Genomic DNA, 13,378 nt, shown 5'->3' with positions numbered 1-13,378 from the left:
AAAAAAGAATACAGAATACATAGCAGACAATGATTTTAAGATTCAAGACAGCAGCCTTGATATTCCCCGATAAAGGCAGATGAAGGGGGTATGAACCTTCTTCCATTATACCCCTCAAAAAATTCATAAAATCTTATTTGCCAAGGGCTCCCCCGATGCATCTAAATCCATCCTAAACCTCATGCATCTTGCCTACAAGAAACAGAGGGCAGTAAAGTAAGCAATTTTAAAAGAACAAACTTAGCACAATACTCACCAGCCGCTGACCCTCCCCCCCCCACACACATATGTATTGTCACACTCCTTTCCGTGTAACAGGGAACCCCCTTTGTACATTGCCCTTCTGGACACTGATATAACAGAAGCCTCTTCTTGCCAGCACCCCCACCTTCTGTGCATTTCTTTTTCCTTCTAAGTATTGGCAGAGACCTAGCACATGCATTGCATGAGTGTGGCAAGACTTGGAGCAAGCCAGAAAGCTGAAGTGGCTTTCTGTAGAAGAAACCCGCAAACTACATCTACACATTAGTTGAGCCAAGTGTCACTAAATAAAACAAAAGAACTACATCACCCACTCCAAAGCAAAGCCTGTAAGATACAAGACAAGCCAAGGTACATTGAAAGCATGACTGTAAATATATCCTGGTGAATACAATCCCCTTTTGATTAAGACCTATTTCCCAAAGCAAACTTCCCATATCTTTCTAAAGTTTTATGCTAAATCAGTCTATGTGGCTACATCTAACCTAACTCACTTACTGTCCCCAGTGGCCTTTGATCCTCACTACCTCACACTGCATTTTTATACCTTTCTCACAGTGCCTTTTATATTTTACCTGTCTCATCTTTGACCTGGTATTCTGTATTTTATGTTTTATACCTTTTAACAAGTGTATTTTTTAGAGTAAGTCATACCTTGTATTACCAAAAATAATTATCATAAGACTGCACTGGAATTGTATTGCTGTATTGGGCTGGTCCCCGTCCCCCCGCATAGAATGCGATTATGGATGAATCAGTAGATAATTGAATGACAAAGCAAGAGCTTCTGGCTGTTAACTGACAATAGCCTAGCCACAGGAACTTACAATTACAAAACTCTACTCTACAAGCCATTTTAAGCTAATCAAGCAACCTGGAACCTGCAAGGACACAGCCATTGAGTCAATCTGGTCAAGGGTAGACTCCCAAAATTACATCAATCAGTTGCAACCCCCAATGACTGTGACTGACAACTGTCAAGAACCACGTGGGAAAGCAACCTCCAAATTAGACAGCCAAGATGATGCTGGGGGATCACAGAAGTCTGCCAGAAAGGGATAAAAGCCAGTGAAGCATGACCCTCAGTGATGCCCCCCTCATCCAGCACCCAACCTATTGAGACAGGAGGACAAGTAGGCAACCCTCTTCTGGAGAAGACATCACCTTGGAGGAAGCTGACCATTAACAGCAGACTCCAGCGCCCTGGACAGGGATAAACCAACGTCAGTGCTACACTACTACAGCAGCAATTGCGTGTGCAAGTATGCATATGTGTGTGTGTTCAGGTCGTTAGTACCTCTCATAACTCAAAGTTTGCCTTTCAGATTTTATTGGTAACTTCACATGCCATGCAATAAATTAGAGTTTATTATGATCCTGAGTTAGTCCTTTGTAGCCAATATTCCTATAGCCCTTACTTCCATGCAAACACTCTTGTGTTTGTTTTTTGTGAGATTCTTGTTATATTTCACCAGATGCCAGAATATCATTAACTATAATATAATCTAAAGAGATTTTTAAAAGTCACTAAAAATAACCGGGATTACAAATTCATTTTTACAGAAGTCATGGCCACACTGAACCAGAGCACCGTACTTCAGTGGCTGGAGAAAACATTCCTCATAGCATACTAACAGCAGCAGCCCACAATACCTTGAGAACCAGTTAAAATAAACCCATCAGTATATAATAGAGTGACAGACCCTATCCATACATACAAATATGGAAAGCTAGTTTTAAAACATAAGGCAACAAAAGGACAATTAAAATCTAAATCTAAACATTTTCAAATTTACCTGGATTATTTTATTAGTCTTTTCTTGGAGCTGTACTGATAATGCCTCTCTCTCTTTTTGGCAAAGGACCCGTGCCTCTTCTGCTTCTTGTACCAGCATATCTTTGTTATTCAAGGCAGCCTTCTTTTCAGCTTCAAATTCCTCCTGTATAAAAAGACATTTGTAAAAAGAACGACAAACCACAAATAACTAATTTATACAAATACAATTCCAGTTTAACAAGAACTATATCACTCTGAAGAGCATTCAAGATGATGAAGGGACTCTTTGGAGATGCCAAAAAGACATTTCCTGTACTGTTCTCAACAAACTTATGTAACTTTGTATTCTCAAAAGCATAAATACTTCATCAAGTTCTCTGTTAAGATGCAAGACATGGTAACAGCATTAAAAGAGTACAGGTGGGCATGCCACAAAGCCAGCAAGAAGAGCAGATGCTTGTAACTTCAATTGTTTAAAAAAAAGTGTCCTTACTACTACTCCTTAAAGATTACCTGGTCAAGAACACAGCACTTCCAGAAAAACTATAAGGGATTAGATTTGCTAATGTCATACAGCTGTGTCAATACCAGACAGTGCCTTCTAGCAACAATATTGGGAATGATGTCGCAATGTTGTAAACCAGAGGTGGGCAAAATGCAGCCCGCCAGGCCATTCCATCTGGCCTGCAGGGCCCCTAAAAAATTTGGAAAATTAATATTAATCTGCCTTGAGCTTCCCGTCATGCGGCCCTTGATGGCTTGCTGAAACTCAGTAAGAGGCCCTCTGCCCAAATAATTGCCCGCCCGTGTTGTAAACATACTGGGAGATTTACCCATACCATTTTAATAGTATCATTTTTGTAGATCACCAAGTCAGGGATTTTATAGAAGCAGTTACAAGGAAACACCTACTGAAAACTGACATGTATTAAAAAAAACCCAAACCACAAACTTCTTTTAAACTCAGGTCTCAACATTAAACCTATCCCAACCAATGAAGCTTCAGTTGAAATATATTTGAAAGAACTTAATTATAACTGATATTTTTAAAGCTTCTTCTTTTGAGATAGCCAATTCTGAAAGACACTACTGATGGTATTGTATTTAGTCTATCTGCAAACTAGTTTAGAATCTCACATACACAGAACTGAGAATTTGGTATAAACATATACCAAGCTGTCATCAAATAGAATAGAAGGCTGTGGAAATTCAGTTATAATCAAACGATACTCTCAAATCTATTTCAAAGGATGTTCCTCCTGAGGAATCAAAGAACTTCTTTTCATTGTTTCAAATACTAAAATGAATAGAATGAACAGAACCCTCTTAATAGAAATATTGTGGTTGTAACATATACATAAGAATAATGAATCAAAGCCAAGATTAACATTTAATCCTTAAGAACATTTTACAGTTTATAGCATTTTATGCACGTATGTCAGATTAAAATATTGATCTCTGTAAAATGCCTAAAACCCAACCACAAATATAGGTGTTAAAAGACAAAATGGCAGCCTTACTACTTAGTTTATTTTTTCAGTATTGCTCAGATTGTTCTCCAACTCAGTATTGTTCCCAAAATTGCGAAGTACATGAAAAATACTTAATAAAAAACATGTCTTTCATACTAAAGCAAAAAAAGAAGTAAAACAAAAGGCGTCATCTTAAAAGACAGACTCTTATGTGGACCGCTTCACCTCCCACTTAGCAAGTATTCCTGGGGCCAATACAATAGTTGATTGATTACCAGGAATCCTAGTTTTCAATTTCCTGTGGAAAAATGTAGTAAAACACAGGATTTTCCCCCTTACTGGAATAAAATGCAGATTTCTCACTTTAGCAAAGAAACCTGCGGATTTTGCAGTTTTGCAACAACCACTCTGCAGGCTGGAACAGATGTAGCCTGCAAGGCTTTCAGGGGAACGGGAGAAGGGCAGTCAGGCAGAGGGCACCATGCGCACATATATGCACATGGCTACCAAGCAGCCTAGAGAGCAACTCCCACAGGTAAGCTGGAGGAGATGGGATTGAGACCCCCAATAGGGAGGGAGGGAGTTGGGCAGGGCTGGGGCTGGTGCCCAGCTGAGCAGCGCACAGGGCTTGGGGCCCAGGGCCGCAATGTGTGGCTGCAGGGCCCCAGCAGGGAGCGAGACTGGGGAGTGAGGCTGGCTCCCTGCTGCTGCGTGCACTCCTGTGGAGGGAGGGAGGGCACATGCCCCCCAGATGTCTGCAGGAGGGGCCAGGGGCAATCTGCATGCTGCAATTTCAGGCTACTAGCCTGCTGCCCTCCCCCAGGGCCTCCACCGACCAGTGTGTGCAACCCAGCACTGCAGGGTACAGTGCAGCCACGCAGAAAAGCTGCTTGCCACCATGAGCTCTGCACTGCCCTGCTGACATCCCGTATGCACAACCCTGTGCCCCCACTCACGCAGGGAATTGTAACCAGGCCACCACAGTGCTTGCAGCAGCAAGCAGCTTTCTTGTATGGCTGTGCTGTGCCCTGCAACACCAGGTTGCACACGCTGGGCTACAGAAGCCCCAGGGGAGGGCAGCAGGATGGAAGCCCAAGCACACAGCCTACGCCTGCCTCATGCACAGATCTGGGGGCACAGCTCCTCCGGCCCCCTGGGAGCACACGCAGCAGCAGGGAGCTGGCCCCACCTGCCCAAGCCTGCAGCAGGCGGGAGCCAGGCTCTACTCCACTGCACTACCTGCCCCCTCCTGCCAGGGGCAGAGGGCTGCAGACCCAGGTCCCTGGTCCCATAGCCCTGGCAGCTGGGGGCGAGGGGCACCAGCAGGGCCAGGGGATTGTGGGGGCCTTTAAAATTTTAATAATGGATGGGGGGGGTTAATTAGAGAATCTGCAACTTTTTATGAAAGAATTTGCGATTTTTTTTTTTTAATCAGGAAAAGCCAGAATCCCTGTTGATTACACAGAAAAGTAACATTAGGAGCATAGGTGTATTTTTAACTTCCAATTTCTTAAACCCAGATAACAAACCAGCAAACAAACCTACAGACTAATTTAGGAGATGGAAAAGATCACATATCAGCAACTCCAATTACTACAGCTTTATGATTTAAAAAAGAAAATGAAAAAAGTTGCACAATACTTCTTCAATCTCAGAAAAAATGATCAGCCAACACACGGTTTGGCATTTATGCTAGGGTACATGTTAGTTAGATCCTACCTTTAGCTGTGTAATCTGCTGTTCCAGTAATACCTCTGACTGACACTTCAGCAGTTCAATCTCCTCCTGGAACTGAAGCTGCTGTTTCATTTTTGCCTCCTCAAACTGAGCTAGGAGAGCTGTCCTCACAGTTTGCACTTCAGAGGCTGAAGCTGAGGCATACATCTGCAAAAGAAATTTTAGGCACAATGTTACCGTTGTGCTGCCCAGAGGAGGTTGGAAGAGCAACTAGTTAGCTCATCAATTCAGTTATACTTCTGTAACAGTTTTCCCTCCAAAACTCAGAGCCAAATTCTCAGTTGGTACCAAATGCCATCTCAAGTGAAGAATACAAGATCTGATTTCTGGCAAGGTGGCAAAGTTACAGGGAAGTTGAAACAGTCTACTGTTTCTTATCTTGAGGGTTATTTGTCATGTATTATAAACCACTTTAAGCCTTTCTGGATAGGGTGGAATTCAAATCTAAACAACAACACATTATATTACAGTTGGATACATTTTGGTGGATGTGTTTTGAAATAAGTTTTAATTAGTGGCTCCTTAGTATACATTAGTAGCTGTAGACTGTATACTACAAGAATAATGAAGTCAGTCATTTGACACCTTACTATACCACCTGTGCAAATCAGAATTGAATGATGCAAGAAATAATGAGGCTCAGTTATACTTCAATATTACCTCAAAAATATAACACCAATTTAGAAGCTTAAAGTTAAAACATATTTTTAGTATTCATTAAAGAAGCTTGCTGACTTATTGAATTCTGTGCATATACCAGAAATACCAAATGTGGGCAAAAGGCTATAGACAGCAAGGTTGTTTTTTTTAATGTCATTTGCCTAATTCCTGTTTTTAAAAACTACATCTACTTAGAGTGTCACAGAAAGTCAACTCAGCTCAAAACAGTCCACTTGCACTCAGTGCTGGACTTCAAGACAATAGTCATTTTCCCTAAATAGACAATGCACCATTAAGTACTGAAGTCTTTATTAGATGTATATATTCAGCATCATGGAAGTTTTAATTTTTCAGTTTAAAAATAAATAAAAGTAAAGTGAAGGCACTGAAAAAATTCCCACATCCACTGGCATTATCAGTTAAGTAAAATCATATTTTATGATAGTAAATCAGTTTATGGCTTTCATGAACTTTAGATTCAAGTGTTTAAAACACAGCTACTTTGTCTCATTTCTTTACTGAAGCCTGCAAACCAAAACAGCAGCCAGCTACAGAAATGGCTGTTTATTATAGTAGTTAATAAAACTAAATCGGTTCTATTTTAAAAGATAATCGTTTTAGTTTTGGATGTGTTTGTAGTTCTGACCTCCTGTTCATGTTCATGCTGTACTTTTAGCTTTTCAAGCTCTTTCTTCAGCTGCTGGGAATATTCCTCTTTCTGTTTCTGAATTTCTGCAACATGGAGATCCTGAAGTTCCTGCAATGCCTTTTTATGATGTTCTTCCATAATCAGTACTTCTTCACGTAATACATCCAAGGCTTTACGATTTTCTTCCTCCAACAAACATCTTTGATTTTGAAGAGCTGTGTTCAATTCTTCCTATAAAAATATTCATTAAAAAAAGACATTTTGTATCCAATTCATAAACCCTGTTGCCCTATACATTAAAAGTTTAATTCTCTGTATAGCGAGTTTTCAACTTGGGTAAGTTAATATTAACTACCAAAATTTCCTCCTGAGACCTGAGAACATGCTCCAATTACCTTTGAGTTAATTTTTCAAAACTGTCTAGTCATAAGAAATGACACCTGTGTAGGTCTCCTCATCAGCACAATCCCCAGCCTCACAATTCTTTACTCTCAGTGACTGTTTACACAGGTACAAGTAGGAAAGTTAGCCAGAATTAACTAAAGTGTTAAAGTGCATTAAATCATTCTGTGGTCATTATTTTGAATAAGCCTTTTTTAATTCAGTTTATCCAAATTCATTTAATGACCTCATTCTGAATACCTATGTCTAATACATCTCAAACTAAATTTAAATTCACTTGTAGTTGATTTAGATTAGCTTTCTAAGTGCCCCCACATAGACAATCCCTCACAAGCACATTCTTGACTTTAGGGAATTTTTTTTTTTTTTTTTTAAACTATAGAACACCCTTCTGCTTTACCTTTCCTTCCCTGTATCAAAGGTGAGGCAAACAGGAATCCACACCCAGCATTAGGAACGCACTAAAGCAGCATAGGAGACTAGTGAAATGTTAATACAAATTAAAGGTGCTGCCCTGAAAAGTGCTTTCTTGACTCAGGGACTTAAACTAGCTTATCAATGTACTTACCTTGGGTGCAGTAAAAAAGATTTCCCAATTTAGGCTCTACATAAACAAACCAAAGGATACCCCTTTGTACCGTTACTTGGCAGAAAGAAAAGTAATCAGGAGCATCTGTGGGGACTTAATTTCCTAGCAACAAGCCACTACTTTGTCTCTGGGACTTAAATAATATAAGAGAAACAAAGAACCCTCAAACATACTTTGCAAGCTGGTATTTCAGAAGATTGGAACTGTAACATTTTCTGTAGTTTGTTCCAATTAACAAAATTATACCAAACTAAAACTTGAAGGGTTTTCAGATTTACAAACAGATTCTGTAGGTCAACAATACATTAGGTAATTTTGCATCATTTTGACAACATGTTAAAACATAATAATTCAATGAAATACAATGGTGTTAGCTTCTAAAAATTCCCCATGCTAACTAAATTGTATTAAAATACTTAATGAAATACAACTCACTAAGAACACAATGTTTTACTCTCCCCATATTAGAAATGAAACAAAGAAATTACTGTTTTATCATAGCTCTCTCTCATGCCACTCCTCCATTTATTCAACTTGCCCAAAGAAAATAAACAATATTCAAAATGTGCAATTTACAACCTCTCTGGATGATGTACCAATAAAAAAAAAAAAAAGGTCAGATTATGGGAGAGGGAAACAGGGAAGGGACACAAAAGGCAGCTATATTAAACTGTCCTTAAAAATTAATCAGGGCTTCCTTATTGAGCTGCAATGCCACTTTCAAAACTTTAAATCATGTTGCATGATATTTAGCAACTGTAGGAACCTCATAATCTGGGTTTTTTGCACATCACATCTTGATATCCCCATTTCAAAACAACGATTAAAAAATTACTTTATATAAAGCACCTGATTTTACTTCTCCAACATAATAATTATATATGAACAGATAGATAATGTATTATCAGATTAAATACAACTGATGAAGAAAAAGCACAAGCTATTTTCTCATTCCCAAATGCTAGGACTTCTATTTTTTTTTTCAGATGCAGGGCAAAAAAAAAAAAGGAAATCTTCAGATTGGAAAGGTGAATGGCAAATCGAACAGCAACATGAGTATGTACCCTACCTAACTTGGATATTCCTAGCAGTGTAGCCACAGCAGCATAGAATTCAGTGGTGCAAAGTCAGCTGAACAAACTGAGTAAAACTCAGGTAAAGACCCCTTAGCAGAGTTTTATGCTGCTGTAGCTGCACTTAAGAGCACTGAAGCTAGCTTGGCTATGTCAAAATGAGCTACTGCCACTGAAGTGCCTGAAGTGCAGACATACCTTTAGAATGTAAACTTTAAAGTTAATTACATTTAAATACAAGTAAGCTTATAAATCCTTTTGTTTATAATGGAATAAATAATTATTTCTTCCATCATGATGGAATTTACTTACAGCTCTCATGAGCAAACAGAATTAAATACCTACAGAATACACTTTTAAAAATGAGCACTTTTCAGATAAAAGTCAGACATCAGACAGGACTGTTTTAGTGTATTATTCCTCTCACCCACCTTATGAACTTCATCCAGTTCAGCACCCATGGCTTTAAGTTTTTCTATATGAAGAGTAGCCAGTTCAATTTTCAGATTTTCGTGGGAAAGGTGCAGCTCTTCAGAATGCTTTAATTTCAACCTCTCTTTCTCCTCAGCTAAGAGCACTTGATTCTCCTTATCCTTCCGATGCAGCTGTTCTCTGTGGTGCACCTGTAGTTCCTCAAGAGTTTTCTTGTGCTCATCTCTTATGTTCTGAATTTCAGAAAGGTATGAAGACTCCAAAGAATCCAGATTAGACAAGTGTTTAGCTTCCAACTCATCAATTTGTGCTTGATGCTTTGTTTGCAGCTCAGCTACATGAGCTTCAAGCAGAGCCTGCTGTTTGCTTTGTAATGTAGATTTAAGGGCCTCAATTTCAGTTTGGTGCTTTGTCTGCAGCTCAGCGGTGAGGGATAAAATCTGTTGCTTATGCTTCTCCTGTAATTGCTGACTTTGGCATTCTAGCTCATTTATGTGTTTCCCCTTCAACTCTTGGAGGAGACTCTCTTGCTCTGTTGTGAATGTTTGAGTCACAGCTTTGTGTTCCTCCATAAATCTAAATTATTTCCAAGAAAATTTAAATTAAAACATTGTCAATAATGCACAGATAAGATCCAAAGAATTAAAAAAATAAGTAGGCAAAAAAAAATTAAGCCCAAAATATATTTGATTATGAGACATTCCATAGGTTTTATCTCCAGACTAGCCAATTGCCCGTCAAGAATGATGGGTGGAGGGGCGGGGCGGCCAGGGACAGAGGCCTGTGTCTGGCCCAACCCCTTCTCCCAAAGACTGAGCCTGCTCCCCCTCCCCCCTGCCACTTCAGGACCAGGACCCCGCTCTGTATTTTCAGCCTCCAGGAAGTGGGAGGAGGGGTCATGGCCAGCAGGGGGGTGGCCATGGCCAGCAGTGCTAGCCAGGCAGAAACATAGGCCCACATCCAGCCCCCAGCCCTTGCCACTTTGGGGCTAGGCCTGCTCCCCCTCCCATGGAAGGCCAGCGGGGATGGAGCCCAGTCTGGCCCTGCTCTCCTTGTCCAGTCCCGCCTCCACAATTTGGGGGTCCAGGGCTGTTCTCCCCCCACCCCGCGGCAGCCCCAACCCGTTCCTATTCGTTGCCCCCCTCGTGCTGCTGCCTCCTCCACAGAACAGGGCGAGGGAGTGGGGGGCTAGGTGGCCCCCCTTTACCCCTGTCCCCACTGTCATGGTGGTGCTGCATCACCCCCTGTCGGGAACGCTCCTGAAGCACCCCAGCTGCCAGACAGTCACTCAGAATGTGAATGAAGTGCTACAGATGGACAGACTAAGGCTCTGTTATATACAGAATTTCAAAATTCTGCACTGGTCCAAAATAATACAGAATACTATTTAGAACAAAGCAGTGGTTTATGTGAAGTGAAATGCGAGCTGAAGTAATCAGTTTATTTAGGTCACAGACATATGAACACACAATCCCAAGAAATACTCAATTCAGAAAAAATAAAGTTGTTAACATATGACTTTACCCCTTAATCTGATAAACATCTGCCCTAACCCAGGAAATTTTACCCTAGTTCCAGTGTAGGAAAAGCTATTTGTTGGTATTTTTCCTAAGGCCCTTATCTTCAAGACTCTTGATTTAAGTTTCCTTGCTTCAGAAACAAAAGAAGAAAACTCATTCATGTAGTCACAACCTTAGTAGACAAATGCTCATGTTATATTAATCACCAAAGATTAAAAAATCCAAGCATTTAATAGCCAGTGGTAGAGACTGAGGAAGTGTCCACAGAAGAAAACACAAGGGTGCATAAAAAAGTATATGGAAGTCAACACTTAATGCATTATTAATATTTAAGAAACTATGACCTGTTAATCTGGATCAACCCAGAGGTCTAGTTAAGTCCAGTAACTATTTATATTCCATTTATATAATTGTATTTTCATGCCTATTTATAGTCTGCTTCACAGTTTGAAATATGACACGCTACTGCAAGTGCTACTAGAAACCTCTGAACCCTGCTCCTGAAATAACATGGACCCAAACAAATTCACTCTATTGCTAGCAAGAGCAGTGGAGGCACATTAAGGCAACAACATATACACTTTGTCATCTTGCACAAAACAAAGTTAGGGTCACTAAAAGGTGGCTTCCCCATCTGAACTGAACAGAAAGAATCTGTGGAAGGAATAGCTAGATGTTTCCATAAAATATACAAATAAAAAACTAAAGAACCCATTTATGCCTAAAAGTAATAGGATGATGATTCTTTTTTATATGAAGGCTGGGTTTGACAATATATTTATATGAAGTGACTTCTAGCAGTGGGACTTCATAGATAGTACTACTGCTCCTTGGTAGACTAAAGCACATTAATATATTTAAAGATCTGTTTGTGCCATGCAGCTGCAAAATTATACACTCATTTCTTATGTCTTGAAAAAGACTGCTGGTTAAACAAGTGAAAGAAAAATCTACAAAACTAAGTTGCTTACTTGTTCTGTGCTTCAGTAAGTTTAGCTGCACATTCCTCTTGAAGATCCAAAGTGGCTTTTTCCAACTCTTTTGCCATGAGTGCCTTAGCAGCTTGCAGTTCGCTGTCATACTCTGCCTGAGATTTATAAGTAGCCTGTACATCTGCGAGGCTGTCCTCTAGCTGCCGCAAACTGTTCTGTTGCTCCTTTAGGGACTTCTCCAGTTCTACAATTCTAGCAGCCTGCTGATCTCGAAGGAGGTTCATTTCAACTTCACGAAGTTCAAACTCCTTTTGTAAAGCAAGCCTCTCACATTCTGCTTTGTCTTCAAGCTCTCTACACATCAATGACAACTTCTCTTCTGTTTTTACCTGCAGCAGCTCACTTCCACACTTCCATTCTTCCTCCTTTTCTTTGTGCATCTTCTCCATTTTCTGGATCTCCTCTTTAGCTTTTTTAAATTCATTATTATGATCCTCCAAAAGTTTACATTTCACCTATGAGAACATTACATTACAAAAACGATAAAGCAATATTCTAAATAAAATCTTGCTATCAAACAAATATTGGAAATCAAGAACTACAGAAATATAATGTACATTAAATCATGTTATGGGAGGGTGGGAAGTACACTGTACTCCTTTCATATGTATATCAGATAAGTACTTATTTTGTATAACTGCCTAACAAGACAATGGCGCCAAGTTTTTGTTTATTGCTTACATTGTTTATTGCTTACAATGTAACGAATACTGATTATTTACATATGGGTTACCTGCTTAAACTACTTAAGCACAATAACTCTTCAACTCAGTTGTAATATACCTAAAATAAATCTCTCTCTCAAAATGATACCTGTACAGGCTTTTACTACGCAACTGTAACACAGTCATCATTCTGTAGTGACAAGTGTGGCAAGCCACTCTAACTTTCATTTTGTTTCATCTAGGTTCAAAATCAGGGTGATTTAGCTCACATATACTGCTACAAGTTTAGGCAGATGTTACAGCTTAACAGCACTGCATGGTCCCTAAGCAGCAGCTACTCCTCCCCTTTTAAGGAGGCTGAAACCTACATTTGTCCAGGCCCTTTGTAACATAATTGTATCACCAATTTTGCTGTTAAATGGAAAAATGGCTTCTAAAGTGGCCTTAAACATACTAGATCCCATTCATTTCAAGACTGCTGTTAGAGGAATACAGTAATCTAAGAAACTAAGTAATGAGCCATAATGAAGTGCAAAAAGCTTAGTGGAGGCTGTTCCTGTGGTTAATGAGCATTTTTTAAACTGAGTTCCAGAAAGCGCATCAACTTTTTCAGTTCGGATTCTATGCAGTTTAATGGAGACCAACATTGTACATTTCACTAACTATACAAAGGACGCCAAGCTAGGAAAGACTGCCAGAACTTTGCAACACAGGATTGGAATTCAAAATCATCTTAATACACTGGAGAAATACTCTAAGATCAAGATGATTAAATTCAATAAATGTATGTGCAAAGTACTACACTTAGGCAGGAAAAATTGAAAGTACAAAGGGTAGGGCAGGATATAAATTTAATAAATAAATAAAATGAGGAATAACAACTTGACAGGCAGCAACACTGCAGACAATGATCTAGGGGTCCTATATCATACAAAGCAAAATATCGTTATAAAAAAGGCTATTTTCTCTTTGGGATGTAACAAGAGTGTCATATGCAAAGAATGGGAGGGTAGGGCTGTGTGAAATGGCTATGTTTTGTTTTGGGTTCGCCCATTTCGGAAGACAGCGATTCATTTCAGATCACTGTTCCATTTCAATTTAGCTAAATCTGTTTTGGAGTTTCAATGCTGTTTCAGAGCCGATTTGGAT

At 39.6% G+C, this 13,378-nt stretch overlaps 1 protein-coding gene across 13 annotated transcripts in view; it reads right to left on the bottom strand.

Moving 5' to 3' along the window:
• The window catches only part of PCNT (pericentrin), a 137,358-nt gene that overhangs the window by 69,567 nt on the left and 54,413 nt on the right, over window positions 1–13,378 (bottom strand). For all 13 annotated transcript variants that reach the window (XM_090045069.1, XM_090045068.1, XM_090045073.1 and 10 more), the window contains 5 exons: window positions 11,544–12,019; window positions 9,052–9,628; window positions 6,554–6,787; window positions 5,230–5,394; window positions 2,058–2,201 (listed from right to left, as the gene is read on the bottom strand). In XM_090045069.1, the coding sequence (XP_089901195.1) occupies window positions 2,058–2,201; window positions 5,230–5,394; window positions 6,554–6,787; window positions 9,052–9,628; window positions 11,544–12,019 (1,596 nt within the window). The remainder of the gene's footprint in view (window positions 1–2,057; window positions 2,202–5,229; window positions 5,395–6,553; window positions 6,788–9,051; window positions 9,629–11,543; window positions 12,020–13,378) is intronic.

Source organism: Crocodylus siamensis, chromosome 4 (genome assembly GCF_052110815.1).
Source record: "Crocodylus siamensis isolate JL-2025a chromosome 4, ASM5211081v1, whole genome shotgun sequence".
Lineage (NCBI taxonomy): Eukaryota > Metazoa > Chordata > Crocodylia > Crocodylidae > Crocodylus > Crocodylus siamensis.
The sequence above is the reverse complement of the archived record's forward strand: the minus strand, read 5'-3'. Positions and strand labels throughout refer to the sequence as shown.